The sequence below is a fragment of the Lipotes vexillifer genome, unplaced genomic scaffold, assembly GCF_000442215.2.
Source record: "Lipotes vexillifer unplaced genomic scaffold, Lipotes_vexillifer_v1.1 scaffold717, whole genome shotgun sequence".
Classification (NCBI taxonomy): Eukaryota; Metazoa; Chordata; class Mammalia; order Artiodactyla; family Lipotidae; genus Lipotes; species Lipotes vexillifer.
This window is the reverse complement of record NW_006798707.1, coordinates 2,004,709-2,029,218: the sequence shown is the minus strand read 5'-3', so window position 1 is coordinate 2,029,218 and position 24,510 is coordinate 2,004,709. Positions and strand designations below refer to the sequence as shown.

The window sequence follows — 24,510 nt, the reverse complement described above, 5'->3', positions numbered from 1 at the left end:
GAGAGGCTGGAAAGGCCACAGCAGGAGTAGATGACAGGTCACATTAGATCAGAAGCGTATGTACCACTTCCAGGATTCAGCTGATAAGCCACTCCTACAAAATAAAGCTCCACCTCTCAGAAACAAGGCCAGGGTTCACGGGGAAACAAGCCTCCTGGCTAGCCACAAAGCACAGCAACAAGAAACAACAATGGGAAACCACTTGCCTTTGCATGCACAGGGATCCAACAGGTCCAAAGCTTTCTGCCCCACCAGGGAGTCCAATATGTGGTGACTGTGGCTGAGCTCATGTGGGACCCAAGGGCAGGGCCAGCTTGGCAGGAGGTGGGCTGTGGCTCACCAACCCTCAACTGCTGGAAAAAGAAGCCCGCCCTTATAGAGTTTATAGTCCAGGGAAACACTATGATAATAGAGGCACAAACACAGGAGGGGAGAGTGCAGTCATGCTGGAGAGGCAGGTGGTGGTGGGCAGAAAAGTTCCACGGAGAAGATGGCGATGGAGAAGAATGAAGAGGACAGACCCTATCGGAGAGGAAAATAAATTCAGTGTTCTAGTACAAGAAGCAGTCCAAGCAAGGATACAACAATGAAAAAAGTACAAAGGGTGTTCACAGGAAATCACACACAAAAAACCAGTTTGGCTGAACAACAGGAAATATATAGAAGCCAGATCAGGGTGGAAAGGCAAGCTGGGATTAAAACAGAGAATACTTTGGATGATGAGAGAGCTGTACTTAATTCAGTTGGTAACAGGGAGGCACTGGTGGTGTGGAGCAAGGAAAGGACACTACATGACCGGAACTTACTTCAAGAAGATAGTGAGAGTTTTGTGGAAAATAAGCTGAAATAGGAGGAACAGTTACAAGGCCATCAGGAGACATGGCAATTGAAGGACTGAAGTGAAATGACAGGAGGAATGACAAAAATAGAGACATTGTGGAGACAGCGTTTCTAGTATAAAACAGTGGGCTGGCTATTGCCCTTGAGATGCAGCACCTGGGCACCGAAGACCATGAGAGTGCTGTGAACAGAAAGAAGGCCGTGAAGCAGAAAACACTCATCTACTGGAGGAATGATGAGTTTGGTTTTAGACACTTTGAATTTGAGGTGTCAACTGAACACACAAAAGGATGTGTCTATCAAGTGGCTAGAAAAGCAGATCTGTAAACAGGGAGAAAAGCTGGGATTAGAAATAGGGATTTGAGGGTCATCTACAAAGAGGGGAGGCCATGAAAGAGGCCTAGGGGTGGAATCACGGGAAACATAATTTAGTATAATTTAATGGGTTGGAAAAGGAAGTAAAGGCAGTGAAGGATGCTAGGAAGGGTCTAAGAACTCCAGGTTTTAGAGGGAAAAAGATGTATTATCAAACTCATGCTAGACTATTCACAACAGCTAAGACACGGAAACAACCTAAATGTTCATCGACGGATGAATGGATAAAGAAATTGTCGTACATATATACAATGGAATACTACTCAGCAATAAAAAGGAACGAAATAAGGCCATTTGCAGCAACATGGATGGACCTAGAGATTATCATACTAAGTGAAGTAAGTCAGAAGGAGAAAGACAAATACCATATGATATGACTTATATGTGGAATCTAGAATATGACACAAATGAACCTACCTACAAAACAGAAACAGACTTACAGACATAGCGAACAGACTTGTGGTTGCCAAGGGGGAGGGGCTTGGGGGAGGGATGGAGTGGGAGGTTGGGGGTTAGCAGATGTGAGCTTTTATATACAGAATGTATAAATAACAAGGACCTACTGTATAGCACAGGAAGCTATATTCAATATCCTATGATAAACCATAATGGAAAATAATATAAAAAAAGAATATATATATATATATATATATATATATGTATAACTGAGTCACTTGGCTGTACAGCAGAAATTAACACAACATTGTAAATCAACTATACTTCGATTAAAAAAAAAAACCTCGGGCTTCCCTGGTGGCGCAGTGGTTGAGAGTCCGCCTACCAATGCAGGGGACACGGGTTCGTGCCCCGGTCCGGGAAGATCCCACATGCCGTGGAGCGGCTGGGCCCGTGAGCCGTGGCCGCTGAGCCTGCGCGTCCGGAGCCTGTGCTCCGCAACGGGAGAGGCCACAACAGTGAGAGGCCCGCGTACCGCAAAAAAAAAAAAAAAAAAAAACCTCATGCTAGGAATATTATCATGAATATCAGATGGGATGCTAAATCTTAAAGCAAGTTGAACATTTCAAAGCACAAAACAAATACATTTTTATTGTTACAGTATTACATATTTAATCTCTAGAAAAGCCACACTGCATTGGAAGCGCCACACTTCCAAAGTTTTCCAAAGTCCCCTCCTCACAAATTGATTGGAAATGTGATCTCCTCCTCTTCCCTTGAAGAGGGAAGAAGTCTTGAAGTCTTTCAGTAGTTAATGTCTTTTCTTAGGTGTTTATACAACTCAAGAAGCACTAACTGAACATCAACCATGAGTCGCACACTACAGTAGGCACTTTCATATATATCCCACCTTGGAGTGGATGAAACTGCAGGCTAAGATTTATCCCCCTTTACAGAAGACGAAATGAGGCTCCAAAAGGTTAAGTATCTTGAGCAAGACTGCCAGCTCGCAAGTGGAGGGACAGAGGACTTCTAATGCCAAATCTAATCATGCTTTTTCTATATACAAGTTGGAACGTGTCCTATTTGTTCTTACCTCCCTTACTGATTATAAGCAAACTAAGGGCATAAGCCATATTTCATTTTGAAGCATCTAGCAAAGGGCCTTACACTTGGTCACTTTTCACTGCGTTTTTTTGCCTGAAAGAATGAATGCATGGATATTTGCAGGCACACAGGCCTCACTAATGGTGTCTGTGGGCTGGTAAGCTTTGAGTATTTATTTCCAAGGCGGGGCTGGAACTCAACAACACAAAGTTCTAAAAACAAATTCTGTACTTGTGAAAGATGCCACCTGGTGCGCCTCAGGGGCTGAAGTCCTCTTTTTATGCACAGAGTGGGAACAGCACAGGGAGTGACGAGTTGGTTTTCTTCAAACTACTCCCACAAACCAGCTCAAGCCAAGGAAAGGGCCCACACCTTTTGGGGAAGAGAACTGTGCATTCTCTGCTGCCCATTTAACCTCCAGTGTCACCACCAGAACTGCCAGCAGTCTGGGGAGGAGGGGAAGGTAGAGCACGTTTAGTGCCAGCTCTGATGACGTTATCCTACGATTCCAGCTTTTAGGCCAGGAAAAAAAGCCAACTGGTTTGGAATCTAGTCCCCACCCCCCCCACTCCTATTATTCAACCAAAATTTAATTTTCATAACTTACCACTAGCTTTTTTTGCATACTTTACCACTAACTTTTTTTAATTTAATGAACAGTCCTTTGTGTCTAATTCAACTGACTGGTTTTGGTTCCTTGGAAAACAAATGTATGGACCCTGAAATACGTGCATTTCATAAATGTCCCTTGTTGGAGAAGAACACAAAGTTCTCAGAAGCGTTTACTTTGCAAGCCATATACGCACACAGTGGGAGACCAGGAAACAACACGCATCTAAACACTATAAAGGCGACCAGTCAGTCATGCTTTCCAGCGCTGCCAGAAACACCAGACAAAAATTCCAGGACAGACTTCTGAAGTGAGATTGCATTGCAGAGCTTCATAAATTATAATACACTTGGGAGTTTTCTACCCAATGTCTCTGACAGATGTTCCCGTTTGTGGCAGTCTCTAATTTGGGGGCAGTTGGTATCCATGTCCCTAGAAATCTTTAGGGTACAGTAAATGATCCCTTTCCTTACATCTGATGACAAGACCCCAAAGTAGCCCTCTCCTACTTCTGAGACTAGTTAACGTGAGCACTTGCCTACTGCACAGACAAGCTGGGGCAGGGATATATCAGCCAGACTAAAATGGGGTATCTCCCAAGCTCAAGATATCCTTCCACGCCCATGGAGAGCCTTTTCTTGACAATTTTTACCTAATGTGGATCAGGCTATTGGTCTCCTGGGCCTCTGCCTGTCAAATACACTGCATGGGACTTGGAACTTCCTAGAAAGAGCCACAGCAGAAGCCAAAAAGAGTACAAGCCTCGGCTAGGGCAAGCTTCTGGCATCAGCTTCGGGCGGGCCCACATGGGATGCTTTTCCCATGACTCCAGAAAGAACTCTCCAAGTCTGACTCTATAATCAATGCCTCGATAGTTAAAAGTTGACAGGATAGCATGAAACACAGAAAACAAATGAGAGCTTAACACAATATCAAAGATAGTACCAACCTCTCTTCACTCAGTTCCTATAGTCTATCCTATGACCTTGGCCTTAATGAAATGACATTACTTCTTTTCTATGCTCTGAACTCTGCAAGAGTTAACCAAAGATATTAATAACTTTAGCAACTATGTAAGCCTTTAGAAGGTCATACCACAATTTGGCCACTTTCCATTTTAAGCTTTCTCTAAAACCTCATTTTTACAACTTCTACTGAAGGGCATAACTTTTGTTCATTTTCCTTTGGTATTACAAATGCAGCTCTACTAAGTGAACTTATATCAACCAGGAAAACTGTACAACTTCTCAGTGCAGCATCTTCACATTTTCTTGTGAGAATTACCTACTGACCTAGAACACTGACAATTATTTACTATCATTTGCTATTATTTACTGTGTACTGCATTCGTAAAAGCATTAAAGGAATGAAAAGACGTGTTCCTTGCCCTTGATTTTTTTTAAAAATAAAAAAAAAAAAAAAAAAAAAAAAAACGCACACCACTAACTAAATCTATGGTGGTCAGAGTATAAGAGTGATATAAATTCAGTGTTATAAGAACTCAGGGGAAGGCTAGACTAATTGTGCTCAGGGAAAATGGGTGGTAGATGGCATTTGATTAAGGCCTTAGAAAATGTATAATATTTCAATGCAAAGAGGGCATTAGAGAAGGGATTTTACATGGAGGTAACAGCTTTAGCAAAGGCACGGAGGCAAGAGAGGACATGTGAATTAAGAAAACTTCAAGTGAAGCACAGGCTACAGAAGGGGAAATGACTGGAAACTGATCTGGAAAAGTAAGCTGTGGCCAGTTCTTAACACAAAAAGAGGGGGGTAAATGTAGAAAGTTAGATTTTAGAAATAGGAAATCGCTTTTAAAATATTCCCTTCACCAATAATTTTTCCCCTCATATCTTTGACTTTTAGAGTGAGAAATATTTTATTAGCAAGTTTACTTGCAAAGTAGGTGCAATCACTTCAAAGAAAATTAATGTGGATGCTGGCAACACTGCTTTTCTGAGCTGGCAAATTCTTGGCTGCAGCTTAATGATACATTCTTATTACCCACATCTTGTGATGTTTTATTGATAACTCTTTTTTGTCATCACCAAAATACCTTCTTAATTTCACTCATTATGTATGTACTGAGTGGCTACTCACTTGTTTACTCATCCTCTCCTTTTCTGCCCCAACTTGTCCTACTAACCACTAACCTACTCACTCAGTCACTCACTCTTCTCCTGTAAACTATATCAGTGATAATAACATTAATAGCTACTACTTGCTATAGTGTCAGGCACTGCAGTTAATGCTTTATGAACAGTATTTAATAGAATGCTCAAAACAACACTATGAAATAGGTATTATTACCCCTATTTTACAGATGAGGAAACAAGTTCAAAGATGTTACCTATTTTGCCAGCTGCTAAGTGACAGAACCCAGGTTTAAACCAGATATGCTTAACCCTGGAACACTTGCCTGTTACCACTTCACTGTACTGCCTTCAACACCCTTTGGCCTCTTACTGCTATGGGTCAGTATTTTCAGTTATAAATGAAAACATTCATTGAGCGCCTGTTACTGTAAGATCCTGTTCTACAAAAAATTTCACAATTTGTATGGAAACACAAAAGACCCCGAATAGCCAAAGCAATCTTGAGAACAAAAAATGGAGCTGGAGGAATCAGGCTGCCTGACTTCAGACTATACTACAAAGCTACAGTAATCAAGACAGTATGGTACTGGCACAAAAACAGAAAGATAGATCAATGGAATAGGATAGAAAGCCCAGAGATAAACCCATGCACATATGGTCACCTTATCTTTGATAAAGGTGGCAGGAATGTACAGTGGAGAAAGGACAGCCTCTTCAATAAGTGGTGCTGGGAAAACTGGACAGGTACATGTAAAAGTATGAGATTAGATCACTCCCTAACACCATACACAAAAATAAGCTCAAAATGGATTAAAGACCTAAATGTAAGGCCAGAAACTATCAAACTCTTAGAGGAAAACATAGGCAGAACACTCTATGACATAAATCACAGCAAGATCCTTCTTGACCCATCTCCTAGAGTAATGGAGATAAAAACAAAAATAAACAAATGGGACCTAATGAAACTTCAAAGCTTTTGCACAGCAAAGGAAACCATAAACAAGACCAAAAGACAGCCCTCAGAATGGGAGAAAATATTTGCAAATGAATCAACTGACAAAGGATTAATCTCTAAAATTTACAGGCAGCTCATGCAGCTCAATAACAAAAAAATAAACAACCCAATCCAAAAATGGGCAGAAGACCTAAATAGACATTTCTCCAAAGAAGATATACAGACTGCCAACAAACACATGAAAGAATGCTCAACATCATTAATCATTAGAGAAATGCAAATCAAAACTACAATGAGATATCATCTCACACCAGTCAGAATGGCCATCATCAAAAAATCTAGAAACAATAAATGCTGGAGAGGGTGTGGAGAAAAGGGAACACTCTTGCACTGCTGGTGGGAATGTGAATTGGTTCAGCCACTATGGAGAACAGTATGGAGGTTCCTTAAAAAACTACAAATAGAACTACCATATGACCCAGCAATCCCACTACTAGGTATATACCCTGAGGAAACCAGAATTCAGAAAGAGTCATGTACCAAAATGTTCATTGCAGCTCTATTTACAATAGCCCGGAGATGGAAACAACCTAAGTGCCCGTCGTCGGATGAATGGATAAAGAAGATGTGGCACATATATACAATGGAATATTACTCAGCCATAAAAAGAAACGAAATTGAGCTATTTGTAATGAGGTGGATAGATCTAGAGTCTGTCATACAGAGTGAAGTAAGTCAGAAAGAGAAGGACAAATACCGTATGCTAACACATATATATGGAATTTAAGAAAAAAAAATGTTATGAAGAACCTAGGGGTAAAACAGGAATAAAGACAGAGACCTACTGGAGAACAGACTTGAGGATATGGGGAGGGGGAAGGGTGAGGTGTGTTAGGGCGAGAGAGAGACATGGACATATATATACTAACAAACGTAAGGTAGATAGCCAGTGGGAAGCAGCCGCATGGCACAGGGAAACCGGCTCGGTTCTTTGTGGCTGTCTGGAGGGGTGGGATAGGGAGGGTGGGAGGGAGGGAGACAAAGAGGGAAGAGATATGGGAACATATGTATATGTATAACTGATTCACTCTGTTATAAAGCAGAAACTAACACACCATTGTAAAGCAATTATACCCCAATAAAGATGTTAAAAAAAAAAAAAAGTAAAAAAGATCCTGTTCTAGGTGCTGTCATGTATATAAATAGAGGAGAGAATGCCTGTGGGTTATTAATGCTCATAATCTTCCATATTTGAGGATAAACAGCCATGTCTTTTATCAGTGTGTAAGACGGTATGTCCATGATTCATAAATTAAAGCAACTAAGGACAGAGGGGGTGAAAATAGCTTAGTACATGAATGTGGATGGTGACCACATCTCAGACAGAAATCAGCCAACCCTGACTAAATGACTTACAGAGAATTTTAATAATACATTTCAATTGGTCTGTAAAAACTCTCTCTGCTGATGAAAAATCTGTCCTGTCAAAAGTTCCCAACCAAATCTGCTTACAATCCATTTTCGATGAACCTCAACTTCCTTTGAAGTAGAATAAGCTAGTAAAGAATTTTAGCCAACAATAAGCATGTTGCAAGGCTAGTCCTTTTAAGATTCATTACTGATGAATAAAGTTATTGAGTCAAAACACAAACGTGATATTAAACTACTTGTACCACAGGGCCTTCAAGATGGCAGAGGAGTAAGACATGGAGATCACCTTCCTCCCCACAAATAGATCAAAAATACATCTACATGTGGAACAGCTCCTACAGAACATCTACTGAACGCTGGCAGAAGACCTCACACCTCCCAAAGGCAAGAAACTCCCCACGTACCTGGGGAGGGCAAAAGAAAACAGAAAAATTAGAGACAAAAGCATAGGGACGGGACCTGCCCCTCTGGAGGGAGATGTGAAGGAGCAAAGGTTTCCACACACTAGGAAGGTCCTTCACGGGCGGAGACTGCGGGTGGTGGAGCAGGGAGCTTCGGAGCCACAGAGGAAAGTACAGCAACAGGCGTGCGGAGGGCAAAGCAGAGAGATTCCCGCAAAGAGGAGCGGTGCCGACCAGCACTCACCAGCCCGAGAGGCTTGTCTGCTCACCCGCCGGGGCGGGCAGGGGCTGGGAGCTGAGGCTCGGGCTTCAGAGGTCAGATCCCAGGGAGAGAACTGGGGTTGGCTGTGTGAACACAGCCTGAAGGGGGCTGGTGCTCCACAGCTAGCGGGAGGGAGTCTGGGAAAAAGTTTGGAACTACCTAAGAGGCAAGAGACCATTGTTTCAGGGTGCGCGAGGAGAGGGGATTCCGATCACCGCCTAAACGAGCTGCAGCGACGGGTGTGAGCCGTGACTATCAGTGTGGACACCAGAGACGGGCATGAGATGCTAAGGCTGCTGCTGCAGCCACCAAGAATCCTGTGTGCAAGCACAGGTCACTATCCACACTTCCCCTCCCAGTAGCCTGTGCAGCCCGCCACTGCCAGGGTCCCGTGATCCAGGGACAACTTCCCCGGGAGAACACACGGTGCGCCTCAGGCTGGTGCAACGTCATGCCGGCCTCTCCCGCCACAGGCTCGCCCCGCATTCCGTAGCCCTCCCTCCCCCCGGCCTGAGTGAGCCAGAGCCCCCTATTCAGCCGCCCCTTAATCCCCTCCTGTCTGGGCCAAAAAGAGATGCCAGAGGGTCACCTACATGCAGAGGCGGGGCCATATCCAAGGCTGAACCCCAGGAGCTGTGCGAACAAAGAAGAGAAAGGGAAATTTCTCCCAGCAGCCTCAGAAGCAGGGGATTAAATCTCCACAATCAGCTGGATGTACCCTGCAACTGTAGAATACCTGAATAGACAACAAATCATCCCAAAATTGAGGCGGTGAACTTTGGGAGCAACTGTAGACTTGGGGTTTGCTGTGTGCAACTGACTAGTTTCTGATTCTTATGTTTATCTCAGTATAGTTCTTAGCACTTGTTATCATTGGTGGATTTGTTTATTGGTTTGGTTGCTCTCTTCCTTTTTTTTCTTACTTAAAAAAATCCTTTTAATTAAAAAAATTTTGTAATAATATTTCTTTATTTTAATTATTTTTTAAATTTTATTTATTTATTTTTCTTTCTTTCTTTTGTTCCTCCCTTTTCTTCTCAGCCATGTGACAGACAGGGTCTTGGCACTCCGGTCGGGGGTCAGGCCTGAGACTCTGAGGTGGGAGAGCCGAGTTCAGGACATTGGGCCACCAGAGACCTCCCGGCCCCACGTAATATCAATCAGCGAGAACTCTCACAGAGACCTCCATCTCAACACTAAGAACCAGCGCCACTCAACGAGCAACAAGCTCCAGTGCTGGTCACCCCATGCCAAACAACTAGCAAGACAGGAATACAACCCCACCCATTAGCAGAGAGGCTGCCTAAAATCACAATACGTTCACAAACGCCCCAAAACACACTACCAGACGCAGTCCTGCCCACCAGAAAGACAAGATCCAGCCTCATCCCCCAGAACACAGGCACCAGTCCCCTCCACCAGAAAGCCTACACAACCCACTGACCCAGCTTCACCCACTGGGGGCAGACACAGAAACAATGGGAACTACAAACCTGCAGCCTGCGAAAAGAAGACCCTAAACACAGTAAGTTAAGCAAAATGAGAAGACAGAGAAACACGCAGCAGATGAAGAAGCAAAGTAAACACCCACCAGACCAAACAAATGAAGAGGAAACAGGCAGTCTACCTGAAAAAATATTCAGAGTAATGAGAGTAAAGATGATCGAGAATCGGAGAAATTACAAGAAACGTTTAAAAAGGACCTAGAAGAACTAAAGAGCAAACAAACAGTGATGAACAACAAAATAAATGAAATTTAAAATTCTCTAGAGTGAATCAATAGCAGAATAACTGAGGCAAAGAACGGATAAGTGACCAGGAAGATAAAATAGTGGGAATAACTACCACATAGCAGAATAAAGAAAATTGAATGAAAAGAATTGAGGACAGTCTCAGAGACCTCTGGGACAACATTAAATGCACCAAGAGTCAAATTACAGGGGTCCCAGAAGAAGAAGAAGAGAAAAAGAAAGGGACTGAGAGAGTATTTGAAGAGATTACAGTTGAAGACTTCCCTAATAGGGGAAAGGAAATAGTCAATCAAGTATGGAAGCACAGAGAGTCCCATACAGGATAAATCCCAGGAGAAACACGCCAAGACACATATTAATCAAACTATCAAAAATTAAATGCAAAGAAAAAATATTAAAAGCAGCAAGGGGGGGCTTCCCTGGTGGCGCAGTGCTTGAGGGTCCGCCTGCCGATGCGGGGGGCGCGGGTTCGTGCCCCGTTTCGGGAGGATCCCGCGTGCCGCGGAGCGGCTGGGCCCGTGGGCCGTGGCCGCTGGGCCTGCGCGTCCGGAGCCTGTGCTCCGCAAATGGGAGGGGCCACAACAGTGAGAGGCCCACATAACGCAAGAAAAAAAAAAAAAAGCAGCAAGGGAAAAGCAACAATTAACATACAAGGGAATCCCCATAAGGTTAACAGCTGATCTTTCAGCAGAAACTCTGCAAGCCAGAAGGGAGTAGCAGGACCTATTGAAAGTGATAAAAGGGAAAAACCTACAACCAAGATGACTCTACCCAGCAAGGATCTCATTCAGATTAGACAGAGAAATTAAAACCTTTACAGACAGGCAAAAGCGAAGAGAATTCAGCACCACCAGACCAGCTTTACAACAAATGCTAAAGGAACTTCTCTAGGCAGGAAACACAATAGAAGGAAAAGACTTACAATAACAAACTCAAAACAATTAAGAAAATGGTAACAGGAATATACATATCGATAATTACCTTAAATGTAAATGGATTAAATGCTCCGACCAAAAGACACAAACCGGCTTAATGGATACAAAAACAAGACCCGTATATATGCTGTCCACAGAAGACCCACTTCAGACCTAGGGACACATACAGACTGAAAGTGAAGAGATGGAAAAAGATATGCCATGCAAATGGAAATCAAAAGAAAGCTGGAGTAGCAATTCTCATATCAGACAAAATAGACTTTAAAATAAAGACTATTGCAAGAGACAAAGAAGGACACTACATAATGATCAAGGGATCAATCCAAGAAGAAGATATAAAAATAGTAAATATTTATGCACCCAACATAGGGCACCTCAATACACAAGGCAAATGATAACAGCCATAAAAGGGGAAATCGACAGTAACACAATAATAGTAGGGGATTTTAACACCCCACTTTCACCAATGGACTGATCATCTGAAATGAAAATAAGGAAACACAAGCTTTAAATGATACATTAAACAAGATGGACTTAATTGATATTGATAGGACATTCCATCCAAAAAAAACAGAATACACTTGCTTCTCAAGTGCTCATGGAACATTCGCCAGAATAGACCATATCTTGGGTCACAAATAAAGCCTTGGTAAATTTTAAAAAATTAATATCGTATCAAATATCTTTTCTTACCACAACACTATGAGACTAAATATCAATTACAGGAAAAAAACTGCAAAAAATACAAACACATGGAGGCTAAACAATACATTACTAAATAACCAAGAGATCACTGAAGAAATCAAGGAGCAAATCAAAAAATACCTAGAAACAAATGACAATGAAAACATGATGACCCAAAACCTATGGGATGCAGCGAAAGCAGTTCTAAGAGGAAAGTGTATAGCAATACAATCCTACCTCAAGACACAAGAAAAATCTCAAAACAACCCAACCCTACACCTAAGGCAATTAGAAGAAGAACAAAAAAACCCCAAAGTTAGCAGAAGGAAAGAAATCATAAAGAACAGATCAGAAATAAATGAAAAAGAAATGAAGGAAACGATAGCAAAGATCAGTAAAACTGAACGCTGGTTCTTTGAGAAGATAAACAAAATTGATAAAACATTAGCCAGACTCATCAAGAAAAAAAGGGAGAAGACTCAAATCAATAGAATCAGAAATGAAAAAGGAGAAGTAACAACTGACACTGCAGAAATACAAAGGATCATGAGAGATTACTACAAGCAGCTATACGCCAATAAAATGGACAACCTGGAAGAAATGGACAAATTCTTAGAAATGCACAACCTTCCAAGACTGAAACAGGAAGAAACAGAAAATATGAACTGACCAATCACAAGCACTGAAATTGAAACTGTGATTAAAAATCTTCCAACCAACAAAAGCCCAGGACCACATGGCTTCACAGGCGAATTCTATCAAACATTTAGAGAAGAGCTAACACCTGTCCTCAAACTCCTCCAAAATATAGCAGACGGAGAAACACTCCCAAACTCATTCTACCTGGCCACCATCACCCTGATACCAAAACCAGACAAAATGTCACAAAAAAAGAAAACTGCAGGCCAATATCACTGATGAACATAGATGCAAAAATCCTCAACAATATACTAGCAAATGGAATCCAACAGCACATTAAAAGGATCATACACCATGATCAAGTGGGGTTTATCCCAGGAATGCAATGATTCTTCAATATAGGCAAATCAATCAATGTGATACACCATATTAACAAATTGAAGGATAAAAACCATAAGATAATTCAACACCCATTTACGATAAAAACCCTCCTGAAAGTAGGCATAGAGGGAACTTACCTCAACATAATTAAGGCCATATATGACAAACCCACAGCCAACGTCGTTCTCAATGGTGAAAAACTGAAACAATTTCCACTAAGATCAGGAACAAGACAAGGTTGCCCACTCTCACCACTCTTATTCAACATAGTTTTGAAGTTTTAGCCACAGCAATCAGAGAAGAAAAAGAAATAAAAGGAATCCAAATCAGAAAAGAAGAAGTAAAACTGTCACTGTTTGCAGATGACATGATACTATACATAGAGTATCCTAAAGATGCTACCAGAAAACTACTAGAGCTAATCAATGCTTTTGGTAAAGTAGCAGGATAGAAAATTAATGCACAGAAATCTCTTGCATTCCTATACACTAATGATGAAAAATCTGAAAGAGAAATTAAGGAAACACTCCCACTTACCACTGCAACAAAAAGAATAAAATACCTAGGAATAAACTTACCTAAGGAGACAAAAGACCTGTATGCAGAAAACTATAAGACACTGATGAAATAAATGAAACATAATACAAACAGATGGAGAGATATACCACGTTCTTGGACTGGAGGAATCAACACTGTGAGAATGACTACACTACCCAAAGCAATCTACTGATTCAATGCAATCTCTATCAAACTGTCAATGGCATTTTTCACAGAACTAGAACAAAAAATTTCACAATTTGTATGGAAACACAAAAGACCCCAAATAGGCAAAGCAATCTTGAGAACGAAAAACGGAGCTGGAGCAATCAGGCTCCCTGACTTCAGACTATACTACAAAGCTACAGTGCTCAAGACCGTATGGTACTGGCACAAAAACAGAAACACAGATCAATGGAACAGGATAGAAAGCCCAGTTAAACCCACACACATATGGTCACCTTATCTTTGATAAAGGAGGTAAGAATATACAATGGAGAAAAGACAGCCTCTTCAATAAGTGGTGCTGGGAAAACTGGACAGCTACATGTAAAAGAATGAAATTAGAACAGTCCGTAACACCATACACAAAAAAACCTCAAAATGCATTAAAGACCTAAATGTAAGGAAAGACACTATAAAACTCTTAGAGGAAAACATAGGCAGAACACTCTATGACATAAATCACCGCACGATCCTTTTTGACCCACCTCCTAGAGAAATGGAAATAAAAACAAATGGGACCTAATGAAACTTAAAAGCTTTTGCACAGCAAAAGAAGCCATAAACAAGACAAAAACAAAACCCTCAGAATGGGAGAAAATATTTGCAAACGAAGCAACTGACAAAGGCTTAATCTCCAAAATATACAAGCAGCTCATGCAGCTCAATATCAAAAAAACAAACCCAATCCAAAAATGGGCAGAAGACCTAAATAGACATTTCTCCAAGGAAGATATACAGATTGCCAACAAACACATGAAAGGATGCTCAGCATCAGTAATCGTTAGAGAAATGCAAATCAAAACTACAATGAGGTATCACCTCACACCAGCCAGAATGGCCAGCATCAAAAAATCTAGAAACAATAAATGCTGGAGAGGGTGTGGAGAAGAGGGAACCCTCTTGCACTGTTGGTGGGAATGTAAATTGACACAGCCACTGTGGAGAACAGTATGGAGGTTCCTTAAGAAACTAAAAATAGAACTACCATACGACCCAGCAATCCCACTACTGGGCATATACCCTGAGAAAACGATAATTCAAAAAGAGTCATGTACCACAATGTTCATTGCAGCTCTATTTACAGTAGCCAGGACATGGAAGCAACCTAAGTGTCCACCGACAGATGAATGGATAAAGAAGATGTGGCACATATATACAATGCAATATTACTCAGCCATAAAAAGAAACGAAATTGAGCTATTTGTAATGAGGTGGATGGACCTAGAGTCTGTCATACAAAGCGAAGTAAGTCAGAAAGGGAAAAACAAATACCGTATGCTAACACATATATGCGCAATCCAAAAAAAAAAAAAAAGGTTCTGAAGAACCTAGGAGCAGGACAGGAACAAAGATGCAGATGGAGACAATGGACTTGAGGACACAGGGAGGGGGAAGGGTAAGCTGGGACGAAGTGAGAGAGTGGCATTGACATATATACACTACCCAATGTAAAACAGATAGCTAGTGGGAAGCAGCCGCATAGCACAGGGAGATCAGCTCGGTGCTTTGTGACCACCTAGAGGGGTGGGATAGGGAGGGTGGGAGGGAGACGCAAGAGGGAGGGGATATGGGGATACATGTATACATATAGCTGATTCACTTTGTTATACAGCAGAAACTAACACAACATAATTCTAAAGCAATTATACTCCAATAAAGATGTTAAAAAAATAAAATAAAATAAAATAAACTACTTGTACCATGTAGCCTGAATGCTGTATAAAGTTATATAGAACTATTTCAACACAGAAAAATAATTCGAACTTGTCCTCGTTTTAAGCTATCTGCTTATTCTATTCCCGTCACTAATCTGAATAAGTTAATACTGTCAGGATACTGGTTACATGTTTGCAAACAACTGTAAGCATTACAAATACACAAGAAATTGCATAGGATGCTGTTCAGCAGTCCTCTTTCGGGTAACCATACATACTCAGGGGCATTTGGAAGGAGTCACAATTGTGAATCCAGTCTACCAGGCACAGTATTCATATCACAAACTGCACAACTAAGTCTCATCCAAAGATCACAGTTGCAAATACTAACTGCATTTACTCTGAAATCTAAACTCTCAATATAATTCATTTTTAAGAAAACAAAAGTCAATAAAGGGAAGTCACTTTAAGAGTTTAAGAGTGGCAAAAGAAATAGCAAGCATGTTTGATTAACAAGGAGAAGCATCAGGCTACATAACATAAATGACACGGATACTTACTGTTCAATTCGGGGGGACAAGTACAGCTTAGGATACACCTGAGTAGCTTCAGTGTCCTCAAAACTGACAGAAAGGAGGGCCACATCTTCTCCCGGGTCTTCATTCACATCCTTAAACGGTTAGTGAAAAACACAATGCCATCAGTTCCTTCTCTCATGACATCTTTCAGGTGACCAGCTTACAGCCCACTAGCAATGAGACCAGAGGTGTGAGTTACCTGGTTTCAAGACGCCACACATCTATCACCACCTTCCTAGTCACTCTTTTAGAGTGACAGCTTTCAAACTTTCTGACCAAAGCCTACCACAGTGAGAAAAAGACTGCCACCAATTTCACTTGTTCCCACATTCCAAGAGGGGAAAAGTGAATCTGGTGATAACAAAGAATTAGACAAAACATAGTTAACAAATTACAGTAATCATGCTGCTAGCAAGATATATAATGGCTTATAATTTCCATAATACATACAAATGGCTTAAAATTTACTTTTCCTAGGATGAAGATGCATTATAAACATGATTTATATCACTAGACAACAACAAAATCTTAAAATACCCAGTAATTTTATTATATCTACCTTGATAATATAAGTTATTTAAATGGCAAACATTACCAAGAAGCATATCACTATGAAGTATTCCACTGTACATGCAAATGGCAGGGTGTTAATGTATATATCTGCTTTAGCAAAATGATTATGGATGATTCATATGGGAACCACAAGACATATATATCTTAAAAGGCTAGTTATAAGAATATTATGACAAAAACATTGTTGATCCAAATATGTATCAAGAAATATTGAGAGGTTAACCAAACAACCCACAATAAACTAGACTGATAATGATAAAGCTAAACTTACTGTAATTTATAATTAAAAAGCAAGAATAGCAACAATCGAATGTCATAACCAACCCAAACCAACATGGATGATACACTGAATTGTCCTGAATTAAAATTGTGGGATTTACAACTATGTGCATGTGCTTTATGATTACTGCCAAGCACTGAGTATTTGCCAGACTGCCAGAAGAAAATACCAAATTAGAATAAATTCTCGTTGCATGTTGATTTCAATTTGTGAATAGCAAATTTTAAAAACCCTTAATAATTTATTTCTGGTTGATAGTGGCTCCAAGTCAAATGTAGGTTTTTTAAAAAAATTAATAGCATTGCACATCTTTCACCCCGAAGGACCAGTGAGAACTGACCCACATTTCCGAATCAGTTCACAGATCCTCAGGAGGGCTCAGCAGCCATCCTAGGAGGGTCCCAGCCCAGACTTTAAGAATCACTGACCGTGAGCTGTCAGAATATCAGATATGAAGTCCTTCTTTTGATCTAAAACTAACTCAGCCCTGTTTCTCCTGCATCCTAGGAAGCTGGACATCATGCTCACCTGCTCACCTCTAGCATCTTCAGTGTCCTTGCTCTGCCTTCTATTGTGTCTATAGGATGCACAAGTGTGGCAAGTATACATAGGGACAAGGACCAGAAGTCTCTCCCATCTTAAAATATAAAAATTTTAAAAAGAAAGAAAAGAATCACTCTACCTAGTTCCCTGGGTTCTCTCTCTCCTCCCCTGCACAGACTGCTGAAAGAGTGGTCCACACTCCCTGCCTCACTCCCTCCCCTCTTCTTAGCCTCCCCTTAGCCCACTAGAGTAGCCTTCTGACCCTACTTCTTCCCACAGGCAGCCACTAAACACAGCAAATGCCTCTCGGTCCTTACCTTACTTGATCTCTAAACAGTAGTTGACATGGAAATCTCTCTCCTCGGGAAATTCTCTTTCTTGCTTCTAAGAAACTATACTCTCCTGGTCTTCTTCTGTCTCCTGGCCACTTACCCTTCCCTTTTCATTCTCTCTTTTATAACTTCTCAACTGTCTTTTCGTTCTACATTACAAAATTTAGCCTTGTTGTAACTAGTCAAATGATACAGAAGTTTTTAAAAGAAAAAGCATTTCCACCCTCACTTTTCAAGGTAACCAATAGTAACCGTCTATGTGGCCTTAAACAGCTTTTTCTATGATCATAAACACACACACACACTTGCATATAAATAACTCTTTAACCCTGTGTTTTGTTTTCCCTAATGGAGTCATATTATACACAGGACTCTACCAACTGCTTTCTAAATAGCCACATAATATTCCACGGCATGGATTTATTTTTTATTTAACCATTCCCCTAGCAACAGACATTCAGGTTGTTTGTAGTTCTTAGCTACTTGATCATGCTACAATAAATATCCTTGTATACACACCCTTTACTAGTGGGATTCATATTTCTTAGGAGATAACTAAAACTCAGCTGTTGGGTCAAAGGTTATAAATATTTTACATTTTAATAGAGTTTAATAGATTGTTTTTCTAAAAATTTTGCAGCAGTTCACATTTGGACCCGTGAGTTTGCATCAGTATGAGAGAGAGCCTCTTTCCGTTCATCCTGAGTCACTGGACAACACTGGCTGTTGTCACTCTTTAATTTAATGTTGGCAATCTGATAGCTGGAAAATGGTATCTCAATTTAGACTCAATGAATGAAGCTGGGCAATTTTTTTTCACTTGCTTACTGGTCATTTACGTTTCTCCTGTAAAATTTCCCAACAAATCCTTTACCCATTCTGCTTAAAGGTTCTTAGACTTTTTTTGTTATTGCTGTGTATTAGATTTACTAACCCTTGTCTATCACGTGTATTATACATATTTTCTCTTTTTGACTTCTGACTTTGTCTAGGGGCTCTTCTGACATCAGAAGAAAATTTAGATTTCTATAGAGTTCAATCTGGTTAATAACTCAGGGGTTGTTTAACCATTTTCCTAGTTTTTCATCTAACACTGTTACAATTTTATTTTTACATGTAGATTTGCAATACACATGTATATCTGGAATATATTTTTAGGTGGTATGACACAGGAAGTACGTACAAGGGTGATCTTAGTACAGTGCCTGGAACACAGAAACCACTCAATGTCTGCTGAATGGATAAATCAATAAACAATTTAATGTTAATTCCTAACCGTTTTTCTCCACTCCTAGTGATTTTCAGCAACCTGCTTTACAAAAGTTGCTGTCACCAGTGATGTCTGGAAACTAAGTACTGGCTCCTTGCTCCTGTCCTCTCCCCGCACCATCCCCCCAGGTACACCAAGGTCCCTAGAACTAGTGGTTTTAAAAGGAAAGCCAAGATTGGGAGTCTGAGTTTATCTATCACTTTTTGCTCTTTCATAGATGATAAAGAATCCAACCTTGAATATTCCTTTCTGCAAAGTAAGGATGGAAAATTTTAAAAATACTTATAGTCTCAGCAAATAGAAACTATGTAATTATATGACTCTAAAACTCATAAAATATCTAAAATAAGGTTGAAGCTAAGCTTGAAAAAATTCACATTCAGAGGGACAAATTCATTTTATTTTATTTTTTTAAATAAATTTATTTACTTATTTATTTTTGTCTGCATTGGGTCTTCGTTGCTGCGCGTGGGCTTTCTCTAGCTAGAGCGAGAGGGGGCCACTCTTCGTTGCAGTGCGTGGGCTTCTTACTGCGGTGGCTTCTCTCGTTGCAGAGTACAGGCCCTAGAGCACGCAGGCTTCAGTAGTTGTGGCGCGCAGGCTCAGTAGTTGTGGCTTGCAGGCTCTAGAGTGCAGGCTCAGCAGTTGTGGCTCACAGGCTTAGCTGCTCCACGCCATGTGGGATCTTCCCGGATCAGGGCTTGAACCGGTGTCCCCTGCATTGGCAGGCGGATTCTTAATCACTGTGCCATCAGGGAAGCCGAGGAACAAATTCCTTTTATAATCTAAGTGTAGAAGTAGGCCCCTTTTCAAGTTAGGCTGGTCATCTTAAGAGAGACAATAAAAAAAGAACTAACAATGAATTGACCTTTCCCCAATGACTAAGTTTCCTTGTTAAAGGTCAAGGCTCTGACCTCAAGTCACAAAACTCTGTAAAAACAAAAAAACACTGCAAAACTTGGGGCCACCAAAAACCCTTTTAATTAACAGCTTCATTCCATATGCCTATGGATAATTTATAATTATTTCCCTTTCCTGCTTTTTAACTTCTCATTTCACTACTATTTAAGCAAAGAACAGAAATGCTCAGAGACAGTCCTCCAAACAACCGGAATGACCCTGGTTTATATAATCAACATTTATTATCTGGCATCCTGCAAAAAGTACACGAAACATTACTCTGAATATGAAAATAGTTGTTTCCAGGAGTTCCTTTTACGAACTACTTTAATATGATTTATTCCCCTTGGTGTGGCATGTGAGTTTTCCCCGAGTTGGTATTTGATTCCTAATGGATACGTAAGTTTGACTTTGAGAGCTTAAATAAGCCCAAAGAGTTCCAAAAATACAAATCCACACAGAGCTGTTTCCAGTTTCTGCAGCTCTAACAGGATTGTACATGTGTTCCTTTCCATCTGGGAAATTATAAAAGAAGCTCTTGTACCATGGCTCTTAGAAGCTAACATTACAGATGATTATTGTAACCACTAATGGCAGCATTTAGAAAACAGGGGGTGGTTACAGTGTAGTAGGGGACATTTAAAAATGTATAAGTATACATTTTCAGGGCTTTCTATCTGCGCCATTTGAAACTGCAACAAGCTAAAATGGGGGAAAGACGCCGAATCTGCTGAAGCCAAAAAAAAAAAAAAATTACTGACTCCTACCTTTATAAAAGCATGTCAGGCACTGATATACATAGGGTGAGGCAATAATGGCCATGATATTTTCCTGAAAACTAACTATGGATTTGGCTCGGCACTTGGCTGTGAATACGGCTTGCAGTGAATAGTCACTAGATGGTGAGTTCCTTGCAGGCTGGGAGTTTTTCCTGTTCATTTTTGTATCCCCAGTGTCTGGAACATAGTAAATATATAGCAAATTGGTTGAAAAAAACTGAATTAATGCAGGAATGACTGTAAGAATGAGGAAATAATGGAGTAAAACAGAAAATGCTTTTTGCTAGAAAGATTCTCAATATTTATCTCTTTAGTTCCTTAAATCTATGACTACTTAAGATTTTATCAAAGAAAACTCAAAGCTGAACCATAGGTAAGCGAAGGATATACCGACTAATAAAAGTTAACATTCTGCTTAAGTCATAATGGTTTATCTAAACACCTATTCTCAATCGCTGCTCATTGCAAATATCAAAAGGGTGTAGAAAAGACAATAATTAGCCTTGGAAATGAAAGCAAACACAAGTACAATTTATCATTATGTTGTACCTTTTTGATATGCTAATTTTCCAAGTGAGGAAAGCAGCCATTAAACAAGCCCCTATATGTTGAGTGTCAGTACAGGAACAAACTATCAATTAACTAATTGGTGATAGACATTAGCTGGACAATATATATTACAAACCACATGTTACATAGGAAGACTGTAAAGCCACTGTATTTCTCAATTCAAAAAGGTTTACAACAAAGCTATAACCATTACTAGCAAAACCAGTTTGTGGACATAAAGACTATAAGGAAGCTATTATACTGTCTGTCAAAAATAGAGTAAGAACCATTTTGAGTTACATTTTAAATGATATTAAACAAAACCCAGGATTAATCATGATTCCTAGGGCGAAAAAACTAGGTCTGAGTAAGCACCTCATTATACAAAAGCTATGAGCTTTTGAAAAGATGTAAGCAAATTAAAAATTCCCAAAACAGAACCTTATTTTAAAATATACTAAGTGAGGTTTGTACTTTAGAGGCCCAGTATTTTGATATTACAGATTCGTCATCAAATTACATAAATTTAGATTTTTCAAAGTCAAGTTTTTTCAAGTAAGAGAATAAGACTCTCATGATGCTACCGTTCATTTAACAAACATTTAACAAAGTAAGGAAAAGAGATAATATGTTACAAATATTACGGAGAAAAATGAAAGCAGGGGAAGAGGGCAAGGAGTGAGGAGGGAATGGAAGTTTCAAGAGAGTGTTCAAAGACAGCTTATGGACACTCATTACTTGAGACAGGAGATTTAGGATAAAAAGCCCTCTTGACTCACTGTATTATATATCAGCATAAGCAGTCCCAGTCAAAATTTGAATTTGTATTCTACTAGCATTAAGACATGACAATGAACATGCTAGGGACTTGAATTAAATCTAAGCAAAAGAAATATGCAAGAACAAGGAAAACGATGTACCTAACAGAAAACCTTGGTCTCACTGCTACGGGGTCTCTGTCCAATAAAGACCTTGGTCATTTTTTTTGAAATCAGGTCATTTCCTCTTCATCAAAGTGCTGGGAAATATACAAGTGCAAGGAAAGGCAGTGTAGTCGGAAAGCAAAATGGATACAAGAGTAAGGAATCAATGGGCGTCTCGTCCTGTGGGGCCCTTTTGCCTGCTGGTGTGGCTCCTGGCCCTGGGCCCCTCCGTTCCATGCAGCAGGGGTTGCAGCACTGGGGTTGGGGTTCTGAAGGCCTAGTTACTGTTTATCTCACCACATACTGAGTTCTTGCCTAAAAATTACTTTGATATATTGATATATCTTGTGAAGGTAGCGTTTAAGAGAGTTACGTCTGATTTGGTTTCTCCAAATAGAAATGGGAGTAAAAAGATTCCCTCTGCTTAGTCCAGACAAACCGGGCCACTCCCCATATATCTTACTAGATCTTGACTAACACTTTTGCACTTGCCATTTCCCTTATCAAAAAGCTCTTTCTCTTGAGGGGGTTGGGAAGGGCAGAATAGGTGAAGGGGATTAAGAGGTACAAACCTCCAGTTATAAAATAAATAAGCCACAGGGATATAAGATACAGGATAAGGAATATGGTCAATAATATTGTAGTGATCATTTCATAATGTATGCAGATGTCAAGTCACTATGTAGTATACTTGAAGGTAACATAATATTGTACATCAACTATATTTCAATTAAAAAATAAAGCACAATTTAAAAATGCTCTTTCTCTCCTTAATTGGTGTGACTTTAATTTCATTTTTCTTTTTAAAGATTTTTTTTTAATGTGGTCCATTTTTTAAAGGCTTTATTGAATTTGTTACAATATTGCTTCTGTTTTATGTTTTGGTTTTTTTGGCCGTGAGGCATGTGGGATCTTAGCTCCCCGACCAGGGATCGAACCCGCACCCCCTGCATTGGAAGGTGACGTCTTAACCACTGGACCGCCAGGGAAGTCCCAGTGACTTTAATTTCTTTAACTCTGATTGTAAATTCACTTGCTCCATTAAGATTCCTTTCAACTGCAGTGTGATCTATGTCTACCCTTGGTAGTTTTTACATGTTGCCTCATGAATTCCCCATGCTGTTTAAGCAGTGTATATTTTAAATTCCAAACAGACTGTGAATTTCTTGAGGGCAGGGTAGAGATCTCCTACTTCCTATTATGTCTAATAACAACAGCTGACATTTATTCAGTGTTTATTCAATAGTCACTTTCCTTAGTGCTTTCTATGCATTATCTCATACAATTGCCATAACAGCCTTATAAGGTAGGCACTATTATTGTACATTTGCAGATGAAGAAACTGAGGCTTGAAAGTGATTAAATGGTGAAAATGAATTCTGAACCCATGTATGCTGACTCAGAACCTGGACTTTTAGCCACGATGCTATACCCACTGGCATGCTGTTGGGCACAAAGAAAAGACTCAGTATCAGTGCTCAAAGGTATAAAAAACTTGGAAAACCCACATGCAGAAAAGATAGCAGAGATTTACTATACACGTACTTGTCCTCCATTTAGTGTCTAAATCCTGTGTGCTCCAAACGACCATGAGCAACATAAGCAGCCATTTCTTATTCCCTTTTTATCCCAAATAGACTATCCTGCCTGCACCAACGGGTATTCAAAACTAATTGAGGAGTATATGCTTTATGCGTTTTAATGTTTACTTTTAGAAACTGTGGAGCAAGAAATTTGAAATTTTAAGAGTATGAAGACTAAAAGCTATAAAGGTCACCATGCCAAATAAAATGTATTTGTTTGACATCTTCACACAGACTCAGCGAAGGAAAGAGGATGGCTTCCCCAAGAACACTGATGAGGGTTGTGGAGTTCTAAGCCATAAAATCAATCTTCCTTCAGTTCTGTACGATTAGGCACACTCTATGATTAACTAACTGTACTCAGTGGAAATAAGAAGAGCTGATTGTTGGGTCGGGAAAGGATAACTACGATGTTCTTGAAACAGCCAGCTCTTAGAAGGGGAGTCCAGGATACCAGGAAAGAGCTGCTGTCACCTACCCGTGTTTTCTAAAAGTGACATCTTGAGTTCATTACTATGAGATGTCACGATACAGCATGGGGTTAGGGTTTTTTTTTTTTAATATATCTTGCTTATTAGTTTCATAAACAAAAACCATTTCACTGCTCTCATTTATGCAGGAATCTGCTTGTGAAGCTGTACTTAACCTTAATATGTTGGTTATAGCTTCTGTTTATAAAACTAAATTGAAACACATGTTGTGCAAACAACTTTGGGGAAAAAAATTCCTGACTCTTTTAAAATAATGATGATCAAGATTTCATTGGTCAACTACTGTCCCAACCGTTATTATACCTAACAGACATAGCCTTGAGAACCACCAACTTTCTTTGAATAATCACAGCATTGACTAAAAGGTGTGTAAAATGGAGCCTTCTCTCCAGAGGGTTAGAGGTTGTGGGGCGGTGGGGGGGGGGGGGG

The 24,510-nt window shown here is 40.1% G+C and overlaps 1 protein-coding gene across 3 annotated transcripts in view; it reads right to left on the bottom strand.

Annotated features, from left to right (window-relative positions):
- Positions 1 to 24,510, bottom strand: part of BABAM2 (BRISC and BRCA1 A complex member 2) — a 441,510-nt gene that overhangs the window by 192,135 nt on the left and 224,865 nt on the right. For all 3 annotated transcript variants that reach the window (XM_007470862.1, XM_007470863.1, XM_007470864.1), the window contains exon 7: positions 15,841 to 15,950. In XM_007470862.1, the coding sequence (XP_007470924.1) occupies positions 15,841 to 15,950 (110 nt within the window). The remainder of the gene's footprint in view (positions 1 to 15,840; positions 15,951 to 24,510) is intronic.